At 35.7% G+C, this 26512-nt stretch overlaps 1 protein-coding gene across 2 annotated transcripts; it reads right to left on the reverse strand.

Annotated features, from left to right (window-relative positions):
- Nucleotides 1-1293: 1293 nt before the first annotated feature.
- Nucleotides 1294-25255, reverse strand: DEPDC1 (DEP domain containing 1). 2 transcript variants are annotated; one of them, XM_060005880.1, is made up of 12 exons: nt 25147-25255; nt 23106-23371; nt 20190-20346; nt 19650-19768; nt 19099-19229; nt 17787-17834; nt 15155-15295; nt 12984-13835; nt 12371-12543; nt 10306-10482; nt 3079-3264; nt 1294-2384 (listed from the first exon to the last, which is right to left on the reverse strand). In XM_060005880.1, the coding sequence occupies exons 1-12, from the start codon at nt 25192-25194 to the stop codon at nt 2244-2246; spliced, it is 2439 nt and encodes an 812-aa protein (XP_059861863.1). In that variant the 5' UTR covers nt 25195-25255; the 3' UTR covers nt 1294-2243. The 2 variants fall into 2 exon arrangements, with proteins under 2 accessions (XP_059861863.1, XP_059861854.1); XM_060005871.1 differs by lacking the exon at nt 12984-13835 and having other exon boundaries at nt 25147-25254.
- Between the last annotated feature and the right edge of the window lie 1257 nt (nt 25256-26512).

Here is a 26512-nt window from a genome sequence, read left to right on the forward strand (position 1 = left end):
CTAGCCAAAGGTTAATAAGGCTTCTATTTGTGTAATGTGTCCTGTATGCTTTCACATATTCAAGGATATTGCTTCTGAAGATATTAATGCTTTCCTTCCTCATCAAATTTTCTCATTATATTAGACCAGGTATTTTCAACCAGTATGTACAATCAGAAGCTGTGTTTCATGACTAAAAAATAGTTTAATAAGACTCACCAGTTGTTCACAATTTTGTTTTGGTTCCTTTCTGCTCAAAGCAATTGAGAGGACTGTATTTTTGCTAAGATCTCTTCTATTGTTATAATTCTAGGTATTTCTAGTATTAATTTCTAACATTTAATAGAGTGCCTATTCTATACTAGACATTGTGCTAAAAACTTCTCACAAATTATTCTATTTAATACTCACAACAATCCTAAGGAACAGGTACTATTATAATCTTTATTGTACAGATAAGAAAACTGGGATTTAGAGAAGTTAAATAACCTGTCTCAGGTTACACACTAAACAGCACAGTAGGATTCAAATCTGACTTCAGAGTTCACATTATTAAAGTGTTACATCATGTATTTTGTAACCTCAATTGCGGCACATTAAGGGAGATCAAAATTTATATGTCTTTATAATATTTATATATTTAATATCAATCAATAAATATAAAATTAAATTGTTATAAAACCCACAACAGTTTTTATCTCAATATGCAACATAATTCACATTATTACATACCTTTAAACAGAAAAACTTTTAGTATACAAACACCTTGGGAAGAATTGTAATTCGCTTCAATATTTTTATAGCTAAGGTTTCTGGGCAAAAGATATAGTTATTTTCTGTCCATATTTTTAATAAAAATATTAATTTCAAATGGAACATTGTCATTTTACAGTACAACATGACACTGAAAAATCAAAACAGTCATTGAACAATAAGTGTCTATTACATCCCAGGCATTATGTATATCTTTACACTTACCAAATAGATATTAAATAATCTTCATAAAAATGTGGAAGAATAGCTGCTTCAAGTTTGTACGCAGTTAGTCAAGCAGAAATTTGTAGAACCTTCTATTAAGATGAGAGGGATTTACACTTGGCATTTTCTTCCAATGAAATAATAAAGCCAGTGTGAAACCAGCTTGACATTTTATTTATAAAAAGTATTTAGGGCACTGATTCTCAAAGGTGGCTGAATATTGGAATCACCTAGAGAGTTTAAAAAATACTGAGGCCTATATGCCATCCCTTAAAATTTTGATTTAATCAGTATAAGGTAGGGCCTGAGCATGTATTATTTTAAAACTCTCCAGGTGATTCTATTATGCAACAATTTGAAAACACTAGCTTAGGAAATTGTTGCATAATTAAAAAGGTTAGTCTTCAGTTGAATGAATCCTCATGACTTGATTTCAGGGGGTGTATTGTTTTTTTAAGTATCTGGTAGGTATATCTCCCTTGATTAGAAAGCAAATACTTTAGGGAAGAGGTTTTCTGGTTTATTCGTCATTTTCTCTCCACATCTTGAAGAATGAAAGGCACATAGTAGTTGCTAAATAAATATCTTTTAAATGAATACGTGATTGCCTTATACTTCTTTCATATCTTTATATTCTAGTAGATTCATGAAGATAAGAATGCAAAAGATATTTATTGAAAAAATGAATGACTGAAGCAGTTAGGGTAAATGTTTAAGGCAAACCAAAGTCTTATAATATATATTCATATTTTAAAAACACATACATATATAAATAGATAAAAAGTAGCAAAAGAACATATGAGTGCAATATTTAGCAGTTGAAAATTAATTCATTGAATTTTCAAATATTCTTCACATTCTTACACTTAGAAACAAAAGTAATCCTAAACAACTAGTTCTTTAAGCTAACATCCATAAGCACATGCAGATAAGTTTTTTTTTTTAAAGAATTACAGCTTAATCTTGAAGAGCAAATGTCATTTTTCAAAATTCAAGTAAATGAAACTTTAGCACACATTATGATAGCTTTTCCAGATAGTTGTATAAAAAACAAAAGATTATTTCTGATGAAAATATTTGGTATCACCTATTGTCACTTGCTCTCCATTGAGATTCACTAGTTTCTCAGCAGTTTCACATTGATGAAAACTATTTTGGCACTTCGTTACATAATGTTCTATTTAGAAAAACCTTATTGATAAAGAGACTTCCTTTTTAGTAGCTGAATTCTTAGATATGGCTTCACTTACCAAAGTTCCACAAGTATTACATAATTTTCAATTCAATTAGTATCTTAAACTACGAAACTTTGGTTTTCTTAAAATTAGCATTGGTTGCTTGATTGTAGGTTTGTCACCAAAAAGTGCTGCTTCACTTTCAGAGGTTGGAAATCTTTTCTGATATATCAAGGGATATTCCTTCTGAAACTTAAAAATGAGGTGAGGAATTAGAGGGTATTTAACATTATTATCTGAGCTGAAGCCACTGGTCAACATTTTATAAGGATTCAGTGCTTTTCTCAAAGATGTATTACAGAGATCAGTATCCTTTCACTTTATTCTTGCTTCTCCCTCCACTTTCTCACACATGAAAGGTACCCTGTAATATTTCTTAGATTCCAGTTAGCATTAACATCTAGGATTCTCTTCTGCTGTTAATTCTCCTAAATTCCAGATGTTCTTCCTTCTCATTGGTAAAGCCTATGAAGGTCGCAAGGATCTAGTTAGTACATTTCGTACTTCTTTGAGTGTCTCAGACCAGGAATTGGACTTGCCAGAATCATGTGGCTACAGGGTTTTGATGTAGAGCTAAAAATTCTAAATGGTAATGATGAGTCACTAAAAGTTACATATTATAGTCCTAAGTTTATAATTATTTTCCCAGGGTAATGCATGCTTTAAACATAAAACACTGGAAGTAAAGGAGAGTATCTGTTATTATGGTTATTATGAAAATTTCAGGACAGAGTAAAACCAGGCAGGTAGTCATACATAGCCTACATATATGATATTTAAAATTCAAAATATTAAAATGAGAAATTCGATTCTAAATGTCATTAAATAACAATCAGCAATAGCATATTAGAAAATATTTACGATTGAAACTTGTTCATTCCCTTACCTGTTTTAGTTTTTTCCTTTTCTCCTTCACAGGCAAACTCTTATTTTTAATAATATTCTCTAAAAGTTCTGCAACTGCAGCTTGAGAGGTAGAAACTTTTTGTTCATCAAACTCCTGAGCACTAATTTGTTTACAGTATGAATAAGTTGGCAAAGGAGCAATCACTCCATCTCCAGGATTTTTAATCTGTAATGAACAAAATGATACATACAGTCAAATCTATTAATTCTGGTCATGTTCCTATTTGGTAAAGGGTTCTTCTGATGGGTTTTAATACCTATTATTTTGCCACCAAACATTCAACACTTTAAGAAAACTGTATTATGCAGCAGAGTAGCAATAAGTCAGTAGGGTCTCAATCCCAGCCCTACAACCTACTAGCTTTATAACCATCAGAAAGTTATTTAAACTGGTCTTGGTCTGTCTCCTCACCTGTAAAATGTGAATGTACGTGAGATAATGTATATAAAATGCTTAGCACACAAGTATTAAATAAAGGTAGCTAACACCATTAGAACCAATAACCATGGATTTTATTCTTTTAACTACAAAACATTAACAAAGTGATATTTTAATTCATCTTAAAACATTAACGTTCTGAAATGGTAATAAAGGGTTCATCTACTATTTTTGAGATGTAAGAGCATGGGCAGGGCCCATAACATCTGTAGACAAGGTGATTAGGAACCAAGATGGCAGAGTAGAAGGACGTGCTCTAACTCCCTCTTGAGAGAACACGAGAATCACAACTAGCTGCTGGACAATCATTGACAGGAAGACACTGGAACTCACCAAAAAAGATACCCCACATCCAAAGAAAAAAGGAGAAGCCACAATGAGATGGTAGGAGGGGCGGAATCACAGTAAAAACAAATCCCATAACTGCTGGGTGGGTGACTCACAGACTGGAGAACACTTATACCACAGAAGTCCACCCACTGGAGTGAAGGTTCTGAGCCCCACGTCAGGTTCCCAACCTTGGGGTCTGGCAATGGGAGGAGGAACTCCTAGAGAATCAGACTTTGAAGGCTAGTGGGATTTGATTGCAGGACTTCGACAGGACTGGGGGAAACAGAGACTCCACTCTTGGAGGGCACACACAAAGTAGTGTGCACATTGGGACCCAGGGGAAGGAGCAGTGATCCCAGGGGAGACTGAACCAGACCTACCTGCTAGTGTTGGAGGGTCTCATGCAGAGGTGGGCGGTGGCTGTGGCTCACCCTGGGGACAAGGACACTGGCAGCAGAAGTTCTGGGAAGTACTCCTTGGTGCGAGCCCTCCCAGAGTCCACAATTAGCCCCACCAAAGAGCCCAGGTAGGCTCCAGTGTTGGGTCTCCTCAGGCCAAACAACCAACAGGGAGGGAACCCAGCCCCACCCATCAGCAGTCAAGTGGATTAAAGTTTTACTGAGCTCTGCCCACCAGAGCAACAGTCAGCTCTACCCACCACCAGTCCTTCCCATTAGGAAGCTTGCACAAGCCTCTTAGATAGCCTCATCCACCAGAGGGTAGACAGCTGAAGCAAGAAGAACTACAATCCGGCAGCCTGTGGAACAAAAACCACATTCACAAAAACAGACAAGATGAAAAGGCAGAGGGCTATGTACCAGACGAAGGAACAAGATAAACCCCAGAAAAACAACTAAATGAGGTGGAGATAGGCAAACTTCCAGAAGAGAATTCAGAATAATGGTAGTGAAGATGATCCAAGATCTCGGAAAAAGAATGGGGGAAAAAATGGAGAAGATGCAAGAAATGTTTAACAAAGACCTAGAAGAATTAAAGAACAAACAAACAGAGATGAACAATACAATAACTGAAATGAAAACTACACTAGAAGGAATCAATAGCAGAATAACTGAGGCAGAAGAATGGATAAGTGACCTGGAAGACAAAATGGTGGAATTCACTGATGCGGAACAGAATAAAGAAAAAAGAATGAAAAAAAAATGAAGACAGCCTAAGAGACCTCGGGGACAACATTAAATGCAACAACATTCGCATTATAGGGGTCCCAGAAGGAGAAGAGAGAGAGAAAGGACCCGAGAAAATACTTGAAGAGATCATAGTTGAAAACTTCCCTAACATGGGAAAGGAAATAGCCACCCAAGTCCAGGAAGCACAGAGAGTCCCATACAGGATAAACCCAAGGAGAAACACGTCGAGACACATAGAAATCAAACTGGCAAAAATTAAAGACAAAGAAAAATTACTGAAAGCAGCAAGGGAAAACTGACAAATAACATACAAGGGAACTCCCATAAGGTTAACAGCTGATTTCTCAAGAGAAACTCTACAAGCCAGAAGGGAGTAGCATGATATACTTAAAAGTGATGAAAGGGAAGAACCTACAACCAAGATTACTCTACCTGGTAATGATCTCATTCAGATTCGATGGAGAAATCAAAAGCTTTACAGACAAGCAAAAGCTAAGAGAATTCAGCACCACCAAACCAGCTCTACAACAAATGCTAAAGGAACTTCTCTAAGTGGGAAACACAAAAGAAAAGGACCTACAAAAACAAACCTCCCAAAATTAAGAAAATGGTCATAGGAACATACATGTCGATAACTACCTTAAACGTGAATGGATTAAATGCTCCAACCAAAAGACACAGGCTTGCAGAATGGGTACAAAAACAAGACCCATCTATATGCTGTATACAAGAGACCCACTTCAGACCCAGGGACACATTCAGACTGAAAGTGAGGGGATGGAAAAAAGATATTCCATGCAAATGGAAATCAAAAGAAAGCTGGAGTAGCAATACTCATATCAGATAAAGTAGACTTTAAAATAAAGATTGTTGCAAGAGACAAGGAAGGACATTACATAATGATCAAGGGACCAATCCAAGAAGAAGATATAACAATTATAAATATATATGCACCCAACATAGGAGCACCTCAATACATAAGGCAACTGCTAACAGCTATAAAACAGGAAATCGACAGTAACACAATAATAGTGGGGGACTTAAACACCCCATTTACACCAATGGACAGATCATCCAAAATGAAAACAAATAAGGAAACAGAAGCTTTAAATGACACAATAGACCGGATATATTTAATTGATATTTATAAGCATTCCATCCAGAAACAGCAGATTACACTTTCTTCTCAAGTGCGCACGGAACATTCTCCAGGATAGATCACATCTTGGGTCACAAATCAGGGCACAGTAAATTTAAGAAAATTGAAATCATATCAAGCATCTTTTCTGATCACAACACTATGAGATTACAAATAAATTACAGGGAAAAAAACGTAAAAAACACAAACACATGGAGGCTAAACACTACATTACTAAATAACCAAGAGATCACTGAAGAAATCAAAGAGGAAGTCAAAAAATACCTAGAGACAAATGACAATGAAAACATGACGATCCAAAACCTATGGGATGCAGCAAAAGTAGTTCTAAGAGGGAAGTTTATAGCTATACAAGCCTGCCTCAAGAAACAAGAAAAATCTCAAACAATCTAACCTTACACCTAAAGGAACTAGAGAAAGAAGAACAAACAAAAGCCAAAGTTAGCAGAAGGAAAGAAATCATAAAGATCAGAGCAGAAATAAATGAAATAGAAAGAAAGAAAACAATAGCAAGGATCAATAAAACTAAAAGCTGGTTCTTTGAGAAGATAAACAAAATTGATAAACCATTAGCCAGACTCAACAAGAAAAAGAGAGAGAGGACTCAAATCAATAAAATTAGAAATGAAAAAGGAGAAGTTACGACAGACACTACAGAAATACAAAGCATCGTTAAGAAACTACTACAAGCAACTCTATGCCAATAAAATGGACAACCTGGAAGAAATGGACAAATTCTTAGATAGGTATAATCTTCCAAGACTGAAACAGGAAGAAATAGAAAATATGAACAGACCAATCACAAGTAATGAAATTGAAATTGTGATTAAAAATCTTCCAACAAACGAAAGTCCAGGACCGGATGGCTTCACAGGTGAATTCTATCAAACATTTAGAGAAGAGCTAATACCCATCCTTCTCAAACTCTTACAAAAAATTGCAGAGGAAGAAACACTCCCAAACTCCTTCTATGAGGCCACCATCACCCGGATACCCAAACAAGACAAAGATACTACAAAAAAAGAAAATTACAGACCAATATCACTGATGAATATAGATGCAAAAATCCTCAACAAAATACTAGCAAATAGAATCCAACAGCACATTAAAAGGATCATACACCATGGTCAAGTGGGATTTATCCCAGGGATGCAAGGATTCTTCAATATACACAAATCAATCAATGTGATATACCATATTAACAAACTGAAGAATAAAAACCATATGATCATCTCAATAGATGCAGAAAAAGCTTTTGACAAAATTCAAAACCCATTAATGATAAAAACTCTCCAGAAAGTGGGCATAGAGGGAACCTACCTCAACATAATAAAGGTCATGTACGACAAACCCACAGCAAACACCCTTCTCAATGGTGAAAAACTGAAAGCATTTCCTATAAGATCAGGAACAAGACAAGGATGTCCACTCTCGCCACTATTATTCAACATAGTTTTGGAAGTTCTAGCCACGGCAATCAGAGAAGAAAAAGAAATAAAAGGAATACAGACTGGAAAATAAGAAGTAAAACTGTCACTGTTTGCAGATGACATGATACTATACATAGAGAATCCTAAAGATGCCACCAGAAAACTACTAGAGCTAATCAATGAATTAGGTAAAGTTGCAGGATACAAAATTAATGCACAGAAATCTCTTGCATTCCTATACACTAATGATGAAAAATCTAAAAGAGAAATTAAGCAAACACTCCCATTTACCATTGCAACAAAAAGAATAAAATACCTAGGAATAAACCTACCTAGGGAGACAAAAGACCTATATGCAGAAAAGTATAATAAGACACTGATGAAAGAAATTAAAGATGATACCAACATATGGAGAGATATACCATGTTCTTGGATTGGAAGAATCAATATTGTGAAAATGACTATACCACCCAAAGCAATCTACAGATTCAATGCAATCCCTATTAAATTACCAATGGCATTTTTTACAGAACTAGAACAAAAAATCTTAAAATTTGGTTGGAGACACGAAAGACCCCAAATAGCCAGAGCAGTCTTGAGGGAAAAAAACAGAGCTGGAGGAACCAGACTCCCTGACTTCAGACTATACTACAAAGCTACAGTAATCAAGACAATATGGTACTGGCACAAAAACAGAAACATAGATCAGTGGAACAAGATAGAAAGCCCAGAGATAAACCCACGCACCTATGGTCAACTAATCTATGACAAAGGAGGCGAGGACATGCAATGGAGAAAAGACAATCTCTTCAATAAGTGGTGCTGGGAAAACTGGACAGCCACATGTAAAAGAATGAAATTAGAGTACTCCCTAACACCATACACAAAAATAAAGTCAAAATGGATTAGAGACCTAAATGTAAGACTGGATACTATCAAACTCTTAGAGGAAAACATAGGAAGAACACTTTTTGACATAAATCACAGCAAGATCTTTTTTGATCTACCTCCTACAGTAATGAAAATAAAAACAAAAATAAACACATGGGACCTAATGAAACTTCAAAGCTTTTGCACAGGAAAGGAAACCATAAACAGGACGAAAAGACAACCCTTAGAATGGGCGAAAATATTTGCAAACGAATCAACGGAGAAAGGATTAATCTCCAAAGTATATAAACAGCTCATGCAGCTCTATATTAAAAAGAACAAACAACCCAATCCAAAAATGGGCAGAAGACCTAAACAGTCATTTCTCCAAAGAAGAGATACAGATGGCCAAGAAGCACATGTAAAGCTGCTCAACATCACTAGTTATTAGAGAAATGCAAATCAAAACTACAATGAGGTATCACCTCACAACAGTTAGAATGGGCATCATCAGAAAATCTACAAAGAACAAGTGCTGGTGAAGGTGTGGAGAAAAGGGAACCCTCTTGCACTGTTTGTGGGAATGTAAATTGATACAGCCACTATGAAGAACAGTATGGAGGTTCCTTAAAAAGTTAAAAATTGAATTACCATATGATCCAGCAATGCCAATACTGGGCATATACCCAGAGAAAAGCATAATTCAAAAAGATACATGCACCCCAGTGTTCATTGCAGCACTATTTACAATAGCCAGGTCATGGAAGCAATGTAAATGCCCATCGACAGATGAATGGATAAAGAATATGTGGTACATATATACAATGGAACATTACTCAGCCATAAAAAGGAATGGAATTGGGCCATTTGTAGAGATGTGGATGGATCTAGAGACTGTCATACAGAGTGAAGTAAGTCAGAAAGAGAAAAACAAATATCGTATGTTAGCACATATATGTGGAACCTAGAAAAATGGTACAGATGAACCGGTTTTCAGGGAAGAAATTGAGACATGGATGTAGAGAACAAATGTATGGACACTAAGGGGGGAAAGCGGTGGGGGGGTGGAGTGGTGGTGTGATGAATTGGGCAATTGGGATTGATATGTATACACTGATGTGTATAAAATTGATGACCAATTAGGACCTGCTGTAGGAAAAAAAAAAATATGTAGACAAGAGAAAGAATTGTAGGGGATAGTTATAATTACAGTAAGTCATGGCAATATTAGAATAGTATGTATAGGAAGAAATATGAATATGTGTGTTGGGCAGCTAAGGACTGAATATAGCAGACATCTGTTGTTTTTGGTTGCTTAGATTCCTTCTCTCCTTATAAAAGTTCTTCCCATTCTACTCCAACCATCCTTACCTTTCGTGAAGAACAGATTCTTCTCTAATCTATGTAGAGCCACTCAGAGAATGGGCCCTCTCTTCAACCCACTCACCCTCAACCACCTAAAGAATGTGCATTTAATCTAGATTTGGCCACTCTATGTATATACCATTAACTTTTCAAATTGGAGGTGAGGAATGGTTTTTTTTTCCCTTTGGATGGCAAATATAAGTCTATGACTCAAGAGCTTTAATCAGCCATATCCAATCATGTGAAGGAGCCATTTTTCAAATATAGGACCGAAATGGAAATAAGTGATGAAGGGATGGAAACAGTCCTATTGCTATTTGAATATCCATATTCTGTCTACATTCTTGACTTTTGGAGGTTATTTATGTGAGCTGATAAAGTCTCCCTTTCTGATTAGGCTAGTTTGAGATGAGTTTGCCACTTACAACTGACTAATGCAGAGAATTTTAAGACTTAGAATACATACATGGCCCTTTCTTAAGTAGTCAAGATGTTTCTCCACTGCAGTCTGTAGGTAAGAGGGTACTTGGAGAATTTCCTGTTGATGATCCATCAAGAAAGAAACTAATCGTGCAGCAAGAAGCTCATCAAGATCTACTTCTTCAGCACAGCGTAACACACACCGAGAGAAAGTATGTATCATCTAGAAACGTTAAAAGATGTGAATTTAAAAACTTAAGGTTTTATATAAATTAGAATACCAGTAATTTCTAGGTAGTATTATGCTAAAGGATTGAGATAAAGTGATAAGCAGACTTCAGCTTACAAAATGAGGACAATAACTTATTACATTAGAAAGAATAAAATGCCAATTTTTTTATAGTGCTTGTTAAGTATTTCCTTAATATAAATTCCAAATGATTACAGAAGGCCTAGCTTTTTCTTCAGTTTTGTCTCAATTTTATCACTAAACACCTAGGTTCCATTAATACCATACAAATATGGTGCTTAAAGACTGTTAGAGAACAGTGACTTATTAAATTAACCCCATAAAAGCACAGATTAGGAGAATATATAAACACAAGTGGTTACAAGGTTGGCATCATTTATCTTTTGAAATTGGAAAACAGTTTTTAATGCTATTCTATTAGTCTTTAAAAACAATTAGTACATTGTATTTTTCAATTCCATCATGACAATCTTCAAATCCTGGGGTAAATTTTGTGTTTCAAAACTAATTTACTCTCATTCATGTCCATATAACCCACCAAATATAAGACACACACATGTACACACGCACACATAAACACTCACACACCTCATTCTAAAATAATTTGAATATCAGAATTGTATTTTAAGTATTTTGCACATAATAGATGGTGAGCATATTTATTGAATTGAAATATTTTTGATTTTATTCCTACATGCCTGGCAGGTTTTCCTATCTTCTTCCAATGCTCAGTCCTCAGCTTTTATTCTTTGTTTGCTCAGCTTTATAGAACTCATTTACTCCTATAGCCTCAACTACCACTTTTACAAAAAATATACTTTCTGCCCTAATATTTCTTCACCAGATTCATTTCCAACCTTCTGTCTGTAGGATAAATTTCACTTAGATATTCTATAGCCTGAATCTCAAAAAGTGTAAAATCAAAATTACCTCCTTCTTACTCATATCTCTCTAAATATCTTTTCCTACAAACTTCCCTATGCTTTTTAATGATGCCACAGTTACTTAAGAATAATTCTTCCTCTTTATATTAGGTATGTCGTTTTATTAAAAAACTGTCCTTAATAAGTGGAAGAACGGAGCTTAGCTACAGATTCCTTGCTACAAGAACAATCTGTAAATTGAAGCTGTGCTCTGAGGAAGTGGCAGCTCTTTATAGAAAGACAGAGAGAGAGAGAGAGAGAGAGAGAGAGGAAGAGAGAGATAAAGAGAGGGAGGGAAAGAGATATTAGAGATACTATTTCAAGAGTTCATTTCCAGTCAACATCTGCATATAAATGCCTTGTTTCCCTCATCTTCATATGGAGCCTAAGACTGCTTCACAGTACCTCTCCCAACTTCCTGCCCACAATGACAAGCTATCCTAATTCACATAACACATCAAATACAATTTTCCCACTACTACAATATCTGAAACACTTTGACTTACTACACATGAATTTCCCATTAATTCTTTATTTCACAGGGTTATAGTGCCCTTTGGCTTTCAACAGTGCCTACATCTCCTCTTCCTTCCCCACCAAACAGAATTGGCTCTAGGCAATATAATATGGTCTGACAGTTAACCACTATGAAGTGATACAGCGTGAGTGAATAGGCAAAGTCCTTAGGTAAAGATCAAGATGTGAAAGTATAAAAGACTGGGCACAAAGGATTAATGCACCAGTATTCTGCTGCTAGGAAAGGTTAGACTTTCAAAAGCCTTTTTTTAACTCAAGAATCTAGGATTTCAAGACCATGACATCACTTGAGTAGTATGCTTAGATGGTTTGGTCTTCTTTCTTTCTTTTTTTTTTCGGGGGGGGGGGGTGCGGTGCAGTTTATGAACTGGACTTAATCTTTCCGTAAGAAATCAACTTACCAGTGACCTTGTACCCATTGCATCATGAAGTTGGGGCATATCAACATTTTGACTCATTCGCGAAATCATGCGCATTAAAAGTTGAAGCCGTCTACGATTTGGTGGGGGAAGTAACAAACAACACAACTGTAGTGCATCGATGGCAACCCTCTCTAAATGAGGTTGTAGCAAACCTAGAAGGCAAATTACCCCCCAGAAAAAAATCATCAATGACACTAGCTGCTTTCATACTACCAGCATATAGTTATATAAAGAAGGCAAAATAATATTTTAATATTTCGTTTGACTATTCCCAGAAATTTCCACATTCTTCAAAAGCATGGTAAGATACTCATTATTTTCTTCATAACCCATTGGATTATGAAGGATTGAAAATCCTTCACTTATTACAAATAAAGTGACTCAGAATAAGTGCAATTTAAGGGAAAGAAAAGGAGTGCTTTAGGTAAGTAGAATAAATCTTGGTTATGCCATGACAAGTCTTTTACAATATGAAACTTTCCTTCTGGAGGGAAAAAGTAAAGCAATTTCAGAGAAGAAAAGCCAGGTAAGTGAAACAGGGTTAGTAAACACTAAAAGTTAACATTACATGCGTTGAAAGCATCAACCTTACTTTGTGTGCCAGTCAACATAGAGGAAGCTGGAGGTAAAGAGTTTTCTGAAAGTTCTATTGTACTTTTGCAGAGTCTTTTATTGACTGTGGTACTAGACTCTCCGAGTTCACCTTCCATAGCTGTTTGCACACTTGTGCTGCCTTGTCCAAGATTTGGTTTCATGATAATTTCAGCCACTGGCATATTAATATAACTATTCCTTCTTGTACTACTTCTTAAAAGTAAACTCTGAGATCTACAAAGCTGTTTTGACTTGCACTTTCCATTACATAACTCCTCTTGGTCTTGAACGGTCAAAGTAGAGGTTCTTTTAAAACCAACACAGAGTGGTTTTTGAATACTTTCCTCTGAATGAAGATGCATTAGGGATTCCTGTTTGGTCTCAGACTCTAAAAATTGTTTATTATTTTGTCCTTTTATGTTCAGAACAGATTGATGGAAGACACTGGAGACCTCTTTACTTGAACTCCCTGGTAAATCTATAATTCCTTCTAATGAATAGCACCTTGGTTTGATGCTAGAGGATAGAACATGCATACTACTTAAGCCTATTAAATTATGACAACTTCCTCCCATTATGTCATTAACACTGGCTCTTCTGTTTTTTAAATTAACTAGCTGCATTTTCTTAGCATAGTTTTCTTGAAATCCTTGATCACTTATCTGCAGTCTCTCAGTAGTATCTGATTCTTCTTTGTTTTTGTCTTTATGAAGCAGACTGAGAAGAAGACACTCAGTTGATTTGAAGGAATTCAGACTGTTTAAGTGAAGGATTTTTGAAGACTGTGGATCATCTTGGATTTTATGTATCCCACTGGGTCTATCTGAAACTGTGACGTAGCCACAAACAACTACCAGGAAATGAAACAAAAATTAAGATGCAACTGTATGACAGTGGACAAAAATAAAACAAAAACAAGAGTAACGTTAAAAAAACAAAGCATCACTATAGTACATATTGTTAGTATAGTACAAATAGCAGTTGCTTAATTCAGAAGCCACTTAATAGGACACATGCAACATTCAGTTACAAAGTGCAAGACTCGAGGTTTTCCAACTTGTGATGAAAATAACTTTAAAATTTATTTCAACAATCTAATTAAATGGATTCAGTCAAATACATGAAAAAATATCTACTTTCAGTCTACAAGTATTAGAAAATTCTTAATTATAAGACAACTGTAGTTTAATAAAACATATATATCATTTTTGTTTCTGGTACCTGGTATAGAACTCCTAAACCCCACGGAATTTCCAGTGACAGGAGTCTTTTGTTATTCACAATGAGCCTATTAGAGCTAGCCTCAGTTTATGCTAATGAGGTGACTTAGGCTTAGCCCTTCTTGGAAGGTTGGAACTTTTAGCCTTACCTCAGACCTCCCTGGAGGGGGTGGTGGGGTAGTGGTGGTTGGTGGAGGTCAGACTTAGTCAACAATGAGCAATGATTTAATCAACCATGCCTATGTAATGAAATCTCAGTTAAAACTCTGAAACAACACAGCTATGGGAGCTTACCAGTTGGTGAATACATGGACACGCTTGTGGGGGATGACATTCCTGGAGAGAACATAGAAGCTCTGCACAACCCTTACCCCCATTCCTTGCCCTATATATCTCTTCCATTTGGCTGTTCCTGACTTGTATCCTTTATAATAAACTGGTAATCATTAAGTAAAGCACTTTCCAGAGTTCTGTGAGCCGTTACAGTGAATTATTAAACTTCAGGGGGTTGTGGGAACCCCTAACTTGGTAGTTAGCCAGGCAGAAATGTCAGTAAACCTGAGGACCTCATTTGCAGCTGGTGAATGAAGTGAGGGCAGCGTTGTGGAACTGAGCCCTTGATCTCTGGGGTCTGAGCTAGCACTGGGTAGTTAGTATCAGAGCTGAAAGACTTTGTCCTCAACTTTTTGGGGTCTGGGTTAATGCTGGGTAGTTAGTGTCAGAAATGAACTGAATTGTAAGACACCCTATTGGTGTAGAGAATTGGTGTTGGAATGGTATATTTGAATTACTGGAAAACAACATAACAACAACCAGAGTATTCCTGAAGTTTAAAATAATTTATAGCCTGCCACCTTCATGTTTACCTATACTTTTAGATCTTTTAAATTATGGGGGACTTGGAAACTAATAAAATACATTTAAATAATAAATAAAAATCTATACATACCCAAAATGTTCACAAATAATTCATAATATTCAAAGGTAAGTAGAGGTTCAGGGAGATCTAGAAAATAATCTGCAATTGTTCTGAATACATCTCGTTCAAATCCAACATAAGTTGGATTATTCATATCATTACTTCTTGGCCCTAAGTAGAGGCAAAAAATAAAAAAAAAAGATGAAATATAATTTATTTTAAATATAGTTTTTAAAGATACTTATAAAAAGCATAAAACATATACTTATTTCATGAAGGAGTTATGTTTAACAAATTGTCACAATTTAAAAATTTAAAGGGTTGTGCGTATCTCATTCCTTCTCACCATCTTTTCATTAGAAATCACTGCAACTATTAGCATTTTGTTTAATTTTAATATTTATATGACTGAAAAATTGTATATAAAGCAAAATTTGAAATATATTTTAAAAGCATCAGGACAGCTTATTTTAATGGGATTTTATCACAATTCATTTTATAAAGCAAAGATTATTTGGATTATGCAAATAATTCTTTCAAATTGTCTTTTGTAAATTTACATTTTTGTGATTAAATTTTGCCTGACGTGAAGCATACCCTGAATGAGTTTAAATAATATCTTTACATCGCTGTTCCATTAGCTTAACATTATTGAAATAATCATGTCTACTCATTAGTATTTTCCTCAGAAATAAATTCTGATCTTATGTTACAGGTGAGGAAACTGAAGCTCAGAGCAACTTTCTCAAGGTAAAAGAGGTTTGGTGGCAAAGCTAAAATTAGAATCTAGAGCAGTATAAAGCGAGAGCAAGTCACAGGATCTTGAGGTTTAATAGCATTTAAAGTGTGGTCCATGGACTACATAATCAGAATCATCCAGTGTACATATTAAAAGTATATATAATCTCCACTAAACAGTCCAGAATCTATCAGAATTCCTACGGAGCTAGGAATTACTGATCTAGAAATGTTTGCTTCTGGTTCACTAATTAAGTAGTTTCCTAACACGGAGCTGGGCATCTTGCTGTAAGAATCTTCTGAGACATGATTTAAAAAAAAAAAAAAAAAAATCCTGACATACTGAATCGACTGAATCTGAATATTTGCTGAGTTTCTCTAGCGACGGTGATATGCACTCAGATTTGAGAGTTACTATGTTATCTTTCAAGTTAACACACATATACACACTTAATAGCTTAAAGGCTAATAAGGATTTTATGTGGAACAAATAGACGATTTTTCTGAGGAGGATATAAGAAATATTCTTAATATGTAGAATAAAAAAATTGATAATCATTAAAAGTTTTCTAAGATAGAAAATACTTTACTGGAATTAAAAACACAGAATTTACAGTTAGAGAATCTAGGTTTGAATACATAGCTCCTTATGTATCAGAAAAAAAGACTTTCTAAGCCTTAGTTTTCTCTTCTAGAAAAAAAATTATGAATAGTATACTGATCTTTGATTCCTGTATGTCACAGGATTACAGTGGGGGATTAAATAACAAACAAGTTAAGTAAAAGTCTTAATATTGCCTCTGGCTAGACATATTGTTGTTAAACTGGAATTTAGTAAGCTATATCTTGGTATCATTTATGTGTAATGTGGACTGAGAAGAAAAAGAAACAAATCCCTAAAGATGGGGCATCAGAGAAATCCCTGGAAGTATGCTATCTGAGTTGCTAATCATGAGCCAAGGTATGAGAGAGAAGGACAGTTACGTAGCGAGAAGGTAGAAAGAGAATCTCAGAAATCTTTAGCTTCTGATCAAGATCTTTATCTTGAATTGATAACTTTTTTCTATAACTAATATTATTTACTTATTGCTAGTTATCCTGTTATTTTGTCATATTGACACCCAGTGGACAACAAGGGAATATATACTTATCCTGAACATTAACAAAATGCTAATTTTATAAAAACTAGAAAAATACTTTTGTAACAAAATTATTAAAATATAATTTAACTTTTGATGATTTAGAAGCATACACCTCTGCATATTTTAAAAACTGATTTTCGAGAGCAATTAGGGTTTTGTACTAGAACTAGGGTCTTAAATTATAAAACTCACTTATCACTGATCACTATGGAAAAAACTTGAAGAATGAAATGCTAAAAAATGATCTGATTAATGACAGACCATTTTTTTTCATAAACATAAAAGTCCCATTAATATATCCTATGGAGTAGAAGCATGTCATGAAACACCAAATGTTGAAGCCGTGTACAATGGCAAGGGGACTGAAGTGGGTTTTATAAGACTTCATTTCTGACGGAAACTTTCAACTTACCAGCTGCATTACTTAGAAGTTGCTATTTGAACTCTCTGGACTCACTAAAGCAATTGATGTAGATTATACCTAAAAATCCTCTGAGATCCTCTAGCCTATGATTTTATGATTTATGAGAACTGAGTCATAAATGACGGGCTTGGATTATAAAATCACTATCTGCATAGAAAAAGTTAAGGGCTCTATAACACACTCCACATGCAAAGAAGTGTAATCAGTTCTACTAGATATTCATTTAAACATCAACAGAAAGAATATAATTTAATTTTATCAGGACTTTATAAATTATTAAAAATAATTCCTTGCTTCTTATTAAATATTTTATCAATATAATACACACACACACACACACACAGTTTGTTTAACTTACAATTTGCTAGGCACTTCATGGCAGATAATACCCAGTGAGGAAGGTCATCTACACAAAAAATTAATAGTGTTCAATCATACAGTTATGATGATAGTATATTTAAAACTTAACACTTATTATATTATATAATTATACATACATGTGTGTATATATACACACACACACACACACGTATGTGTACCAGCAGGATTAAAAATGATTACATATTTAATAAGACATAGGGCCAAGACAGTATTTTACAATACAAGTTTAAAAAGTTAGCTATGCTATTTGAATATTACTGATTTGAGTGAGACCTATGATTGAAACAAGCTATATTTGAATATTAAGGTACTTTCGCAGTGAGGCTTGCTTAAAATCTTTCAATTGCCACTATGTGAAACATGACACATAAGTGTAGCATTTTTTTGACACAAACACAAAAACCACACATACATTTGACTTGAAAAGTTAATAGTTATAAAGAATAGAAAGCTTAGATGGAGAGCATATAATCAAGTTATTTTAGGTAATGAAAGATACAACTGGTCCAAAGCTACAAGCATACACAACATAGTTCTTAAGTTTTAACATTTACTTTTTTGCTCCTACAATTAAACCCTCAAAGTTCTTGCCCACAAAAAGAAACTCAAAGTAATGCATGTCAATTAATTCTACAGACAGCAATTGATTATAAAAAAATGAGCCAACATTTTCAGTAAATTTATTAATACATTTCCTATAAGCTTTCCAATACATCTGGCTTAAATTATTTCCCCAATTTTCCTATCTTATATCTGAAATCAATATATTATATAAACACATATATAATACAAAGCCAGATTTCTTTAGAATACTGTTCATGAGAGTTTTGACTTATTTTATAGGGTGTTACTTTGTTTTTGTATGTATGTCTTGACCCCTTTAAATTTGTATATAACTTCTCATGTAAGCTCCAGGAAGGCATGGACCATTTCTCTCTTGCTCATCACTAATCTTTAGCATAGTGCCTGGCACATTGTAGGTCCTCAATAAAATGTGATTAATCAATAGTTTTAATTATATTTGCATATCTTTTGGATGCTTAACCCTGTCATTAAAAAAAAATCATTCAGGAATCCACCTTAAGAGCTAAAATAAGTGTGAATAATATTCATTTAAAAATTAGCCCACTATGATTACTAAAGCGCCTCTGATAAATCAGTAGTCTCCCTGACGTTCTCTCAACTGAAGTATTCTACTTTCTACATTTCGGTCTCTCTTTATCCCCACAATAGCTGCAACCTTTGTTAGCATGTTTAAAATGATTCCAACTTCTTTTATTGATACCAACCTGATTTGTCTTGCAGTATAACTACTCCGTGCTTACTTGTATTGGTCATGTTGTACATTATACATTGAGGAATTACTTGCTTGGGATTTATGACTTCTTCTAGGGATGACACACCTAAAATTGTTTGCAGGCTAAATAGGAGAAAGAATACAAACTGTTTTTCCTCCATAAAATAAGTGGAATAGAATACAAATATGAAAGAGTCTGAATGGAAAACAAACAAAGCTTTTGGAATATTTTTCTTAAATCAACCTCTAAGACTTGTATTAGTATTTACTTTAAAATATCTTAATAACCGTTGCAGGATTCCAATATAGACCCCAAACTAGAGCTACAACTTTGAGTCAAAGAAAAAGCAAATTATATTGAAAACATTCTACTTCTATTGTACCAGAACTATTGCAAGAATATTTATTAAGAAACACATATACAGGTTAAATTCTAAGCTTTGCGAATTAATTTGTTCTTCCTCAACTGCATATCTTGATGAAAATATCAAATTAACATTCTAAACACCTCAGGAACTTGCTTATAGCTTAGTTATAGCTTACTAGATCAGAATAACATATCTCCAAGCTTCTTCAACATCTTTCTGGCTTATTTCTCTATTATCAATGGAGTTTTCTTGATGTTCATTGATTATTTCACAGTTCATTTTCTCTGCATTTTCCTGAAAAAAGAATTACTTTGGTTTAATATGGTATGCTCACATTTTGGAGATAATGAACTGACACCATTTCTAATATTTAGTAATTCTATTAGTATCAGCCCATTGTGGAGCTGTAAGGTGTCACTTGAAGAAATAATGCAATATATTGTAATAGAGCTTTCGGTTTTGCAGCTTCCTCCACCACCCTCAAATTAATTTAAAACAAAACAGGCTTAAATTATACAAATACTATTTCAAGTACGTCCCACTACCATTTTTATTTTCGTTTCTGTGAGTTCCAAACAAATTTACACATACATTTTTAGAATATAATATAGTTAAGAGATTCCAAGTATTGGCTTCAAATATTAATCATTCACTTTTAATGATTCTATTGTTAAGCACGTAGTAATTATATTTAAACTAGTAAAGGATGTTTTACCTGAGAGAAATGTAATCCATGCTTTTTAGGAGTTCTCCGAGATAAGTTTCGTAATTTAAAAATACTATCTTTATCTTTGGAAAAGTTCTCTATTCTGTTTTTTCTCAATTCTGGATGCCTTCGTGGAAGAGTTTTAAGTGGAGAATTTGCAGGAAATCTGGTTTAAGAATAATATGCAATTAAATAATGTGAGATCATAAACAAACTTTTAGTGCCATTTATCTTAAAAATAACTTAAAAAAACTGGATTTATTTACATTATCAAGGAATGAATCTTCTACATAAATTAATTTTCCCATTAAACCTTTAAAAGAATTTTAATAGTTTCCTGCTTTCTTTAGTAAACTGTATGTATTTCAAAGATACAAAAAAGTACAGAAAATAATATAAAACAACATCCACATAGGTAACCATCAACCAATGCAACTATTAACATTTTACCAAGACTTCATTATCTTTTTAAATTTTTTTAAATTAAAAAAATTTTTAATTTATTATTATTTTTAAAATTTAATTAATTAATTAATGGCTACGTTGGGTCTTCATTGCTGCGCGTGGGCTTTCTCTAGTTGTGGCGAGTGGAGGCTACTCTTCATTGGGGTGCGCAGACTTCTCATTGCAGTGGCTTCTCTTGTTGTAGAGTACGGGCTCTAGGCACGTGGGCTTTAGTAGTTGCAGCGTGTGGGCTCAGTGGTTGTGGCTTGCAGGCTCTAGAGCGCAGGCTCAGTAGTTGTGGCACACAGGCTTAGTTGCTCCGCGGCATGTGGGATCTTCCTGGACCAGGGCTCGAACCTGTGTCCCCTGCACTGGCAGGTGGATTCTTAACCACTGCACCACCAGGGAAGCCCCATTATCTTTTTTATTAATGAAAGAAATTCTTTGCTAATTCTATTTCTCTCTTCCTAAGGGAAATCATTAACCTATAGTTAGTGTATTTCCTTCTTGTTCATGTTTTCATACTTTAAATAAATATACATAAACAATATCTCTATGGTATCTTTTAACATACATCAAGTTTTTGCATAAGTTTTTAGTCACCTCAGAAGTTTTTTTCTTATTCCTCTGTCCTAAAAATAGTTTCTTATATTCTTTCAGAAGAGTTTTATTTTCATATTTAGGTATTTAATTTATGTATAACTCACACCAAGTTTCTTTATATGTAAGGGTTTATATTCTCAGCACTTAATGGTCTTAATTTAAATTTAATTAAGCCCAGATAATCAGGTAAGGCAATTCTCTTCCTCAAAATTGACTTGGACCTTTACATTATCAAATGAACTCTAAAATCTGCTTGTTAAATCCTACAAAAAATTATGTAGGGGTTTTGAATGAAGATGCACTGAATTTATACATCAATTTGGGAAGAAGTGACTTATTTTTATGACACTAAGTCTTTTCATTCATGAACAGAATATCCTTCTCCACTTATTATTTTAAGTACAATTTGATAATTTTCTCCAGTAAGGTCTTACACATTTTTGTTATACTTTATTTTTAACTACGTCATAGTTTTGTTACCACTATAAAAGCACTAGAGGTAGAGAGACTAGTTGAAGAGTTATGCAGAATTCCAGGTAAGAGAGAATAGTAGTCTCACGAAAAGAACATTCATTAAGAGAAGTAGACAGATCAGAGAATACTGAGGCAGCATGATAGACATGGTTTGATAATTACATCATATTTAAAGGGGAGAAGGGAAAGAATGAAGGTAACTACAGGGAAGACTGTGCCATTCATTCAGATATGGATATAAGAGGTCAGAATTTAGGTTAAGAGATGTTAGTGATTTTCCATATACTATATTTGAAGTGCCTGTTTAATAGGCAAAAGTGGGCCTAAAGCTCAGGAGAGGTATTTGGGTTGGAGGTTTGAAAATCATAAGAAAAGTAAGTGGAGACATGGTATGAGATTGCCCAGGGAGAGAGGTGAAGGGTAGACAAGCCTAGGACCTTGAGGACAGTAAAAGCTAAAGGATGAGCAGCAGCATAGGAACTCAAAAGGTGACTGATGAGTAGTAGAGAGAGGAAAGGTTTGTAGGGTGTTATACAAGATATTCATATGCTTGTTATTGCAGTTTACTTGTATGACATATCATCTTTGACACATAGGCAAGAATCAATTTCTACATTTCATTTGAAAAGTACTAATTTTGCAGAGTAAAAAAACATGGGGGGCTTTCCTGGTGGCGCAGTGGTTGAGAGTCCGCCTGCCGATGCAGGGAACACGGGTTTGTGCCCCGATCCGGGAAGATCCCACATGCTACGGAGCGGCTGGGCCCGTGAGCCATGGCCGCTGAGCCTGCGCGTCCGGAGCCTGTGCTCCGCAACGGGAGAGGCCACAACGGTGAGAGGCCCGCGTACCGCAAAAAACAAAACAAAACAAAACAAAAAAACCCCACAAAAAAACACATGGGTATTAGAATTCAAAGACCTAATTTAAGGGATATATAATCAAGAACTCCAGGTACGAGAGAGAAAAATCAACCTGTGGTATATTTCTTTTGTTAGTTATTATATAAAGTTTGCTATTATTTATTTCATCACGTGTTCTTAGATTATATAGATTACATATCACTTGAAGGTAAGGACCTGTGAGAACTTGTCATGTAATTCTTAAATCTATGAAACTAAAGGTTGATAATGTTCTGTCCTTGACAGAGCTTTCAGAATATGTAAAAGTGACACTATCTCATTCTTTCCTCCCAACTCCTTATTTTATTATAATTTTTAATTGTGCAGCAATAACCTTTAACTAACTTTAACTTTTAAATGGTTTTAATTGGACTAAGAGCAGTAAGTTTTCTGCAGAAAATATTACTTCCCCTGAAGAGGCTGCTGTTTTAGTAAAAGTATTAGAAGTGGAGTGAAACTTCATTGTTAAGTAATTCAGTTTTGCAGTTATTTCTTTGTTTAGTACCTGAATAGCTGACTGTTGTCATCAAGATTTTCTGATCCCCATTTGCCTTTGATATCTTCAATGACATGGTTCTTCAGAAATTTTCTCAATAGCTGGATAGTCTGTTGCCTTGTAACCTCAGGACCAAAATTGCTATTATTTCTTAATAGGTCATAAAGCCAGTCTACTGCTTCTCCTGCTGTAAAACAATTGCCATATTTTTTAAAGTGTTGCCTGTGTTTCCTTAGAGGCATTCCTGCTCGAAACGATGTGGTAACTTCATTCCACTGCAAATAGAAAGGAAAAAATTTTTTTTTAATTAGACAAAGAAAATTCTCTCATTCGCATCTTGTTAAATCATTAAAATTCATGAAGAAATCACTTGTCTTATTTGTGCTAAAGAAAATTTTACATCCCATACTGATTTCTTTTTATTAATTCTAGTATTGTAATAATATTTTTATGTAATAGTTTTGGACTACAAGCACTTCACTAGCTGGTTGGCTTACTTAGGAAACCTAGGAATAAAGGAGAACTACAATGAACCTGCCTTTAGTCCTCAACAGAGAAAGCATTTATTCCTGTTTCTTCCTGTTTCTTTAACCTCAACTAATATTAATAATATGATAGTAGCATTTGTGTCAGACATTATGCATTACACTCATTATTTCACTTTAATTCTCACAATTCTATGAATAGGTACTATTACTATCCCATTTTCAGATAAGGAATATGAAGCACAGAGATATTTAATAATTTGACAAAGGTCACACAGCTAAAACCCAGGCATTGGATTGACTCTAGAACCTGTACTCATAACTAACTATGCAGGCCAAACAAAACTCTTTGCAGGCAATAGTTTTATTGGTAAAATACCTTTAGCATTAAAGTATTAATATACCTTTAGTATATTTACTAGTGAAGATCCCAATAATTTACATAGAACATATGCGGTAAGTTAAGTTTTAAGTCTACTGTTTGTTTAATGACGCTGTGATATATCTACATTTTCAAAAGATACACTTTCCAAAACTGTTTTCAAATTACCCAAACTTTTGGGTTCGTGGCAGGTCTACGGGGAGTGGTATAGAATAAACATATAACTTTTTAATTAAAAAATCTTACATTAGAGGTTAAGAAATCTGATTTGTAACCCCAACTATGCTACTACTCGCTATGCTACCACTTATCTAACCTATGTGGTCCCAACATCACAACACAGAATTTAAGGGCTGAAAACACAATAACTGTATTCTTTTCTTTCCACACTTCCACATTTCATATATTATTCGAGAAACTTATATTGAGCTGCAATTTATCCAGAGAATAAGTTGTTTGTTATTCTACAGATCACAGCACACTTTCACATACAGTATGTCTACTCTAGGACATCTTTTAGCCTGGGTATGTATCATTAGCTGTAGTTTACCAAGGTGGAAACTGACGCTCACAGAAGTGACTCTCCTAATGTCACATAACCAGTGGCACAGTATCCTCTTGGATTGATGATCCAAATACACAAGCCACTCTATGCAAGTACAAATCCAGTGACTACCAACAGTGGTTCCTGATGGGTATTTAAAACATTCTTAGTTATGAAATAGCTGTTACTGAGTGGCATTCAGTCGGTACATCCTGCATTAAATTCTACAGGACCGGCTAAACGAAGCTGTCACAAACAATCGGGCTTGCCCCCAGTCTGACCCTACAAAGCACTGGAACTCAAAACTCTTCTCGAATCCTTATGCGGGTAGAAAATCAGGCGTGCGGAGCGGCTAAACTCAGAATATTCCAAGACATTTCAGAGGACGCCGACAGCACCAAGAACAGGGGTAGCTTCAGAAGCTGACTCCGATGCGCCCACCCGGGGTGCCCGGAGCAAAGGAGGGGAACAGGCGTGTCCTGCAAGGGTCCGCGATATCCGTGAACTCCCCTCATTCTCCTCTTCAGCCACCCAAGAGGTTCTGGGACCTATCCCTCCGCCCGAGGGAAAGCTACAAACGTTCTCACGTAAAAGCAGCCATCACCCCGGCTGGCCAGTCTCGTTCACGCGCGGTCTTACCAGCCTGGTGGCCCGATAAGGCCCGGGAGGCACACCCTGATTTTCCATTCCTCCCACTGGGCCCGAAGGTCTGTCAGCGCCCGGTGCCCGGCATGGCGGCGCAAGGCGACACTCAGCCCCCGAGAAGCCGGCGGCAGCGCAACCTCCCACAACCGTCGGCCCCGCCATCGATTTGAATACCTCAGAGGGCTGCGCTGATTGGCTGCGCCGTTGGGCCACGTGACGCGCCGCCCTGACCCCGCCGCCGTCGGCGTGGGCTGTGGACTCTTAAGGGTTTCGCGCGGGGCCGTGGGGCTTGCGCCGGCTGGTCTACTCCCGGGCGGGGCCGACGAGACAGGCGCCCGGCCTAACCTGGCTTCCCTGTAGCTGCTTCTCCCTCTTGCGGTTGTTGGCGAGGCGGAGTCATGTTTCCACATTCAGAACGGGTGAGGCGGTTTAGCTCCCACAGCATGGTTTGGAGCCAAGCCTTTGGGTTGAAGGAATTTGAAATTTGCAAAGAAAAAAAGAACAGACAAGCGTTTTCTGCCTGGCCTTAGGGGATCTCAGGCAGTGGTTAGCATGTGAAACCAACCTGGGGCGTACTTTTCACCTGACAGATCCCTTGGTTTTGCTTCTGGAAAGCTTCCTGGGTGTATGTTGCAGTGTTGTCCCTTTCGTAGATTTTTGCAGGGGCAACAGTTCCATTCTCCCCAGTGCTAAAATGTAGGTTAACATCCCCGCCCCCCGCTCCACCTCCCCACCGGTTAATTCGGTAGTAAAATGGAGCTTAAGTAGTTTTCCGTAAGTGCACACAATAAGGGGCTTGGGACAGGTGATGCAAAACTTGCCAAATTGCTTCCCTTAAGAAAATCTACTGCCATATCAAACAAGAGTTCTGGTTATGTTTAAATCACCGTTATACATTTGAGGGAATTTTAGAAATCTGCATCAAACGTCATTTTTCAAATGAAAAAGCTAAGTTTCCCAGCGTTGAAGAACTTGCCCCAAATCTCAGGTCCTGTTGGCTGACCTCATACTTCGTACTTTTAATAAAAGTTCTATCTCCAGCCGGAAACTGGTGGTGGGAGTCCCTTAATTCAGAGACTGAGAGGTTACCTGAGTGATGTGAAGCTGTGGAAGAATTAATTTGGAAATTAAACAGCAATTTGAAAGGATAAGCTTTAGTAAAAAGGAGAGGTAAGAGAAAATTTTTTAGGGTGGAGTAGTATAATGGCATGCAGTTTAACTTACCTATTGAATTTAGGATTATTTCGTTGGAGATACATATATTTTCTGAACAGGACCTAAAATTCTTTCAGGAATTTTTAAAAAGTTCTTGGTGGACAGGAATAATCAACTCAGTTTTGCATTTGTGTTATGGAAAAGA

The sequence above is a fragment of the Delphinus delphis genome, chromosome 1, assembly GCF_949987515.2.
Source record: "Delphinus delphis chromosome 1, mDelDel1.2, whole genome shotgun sequence".
NCBI lineage: Eukaryota > Metazoa > Chordata > Mammalia > Artiodactyla > Delphinidae > Delphinus > Delphinus delphis.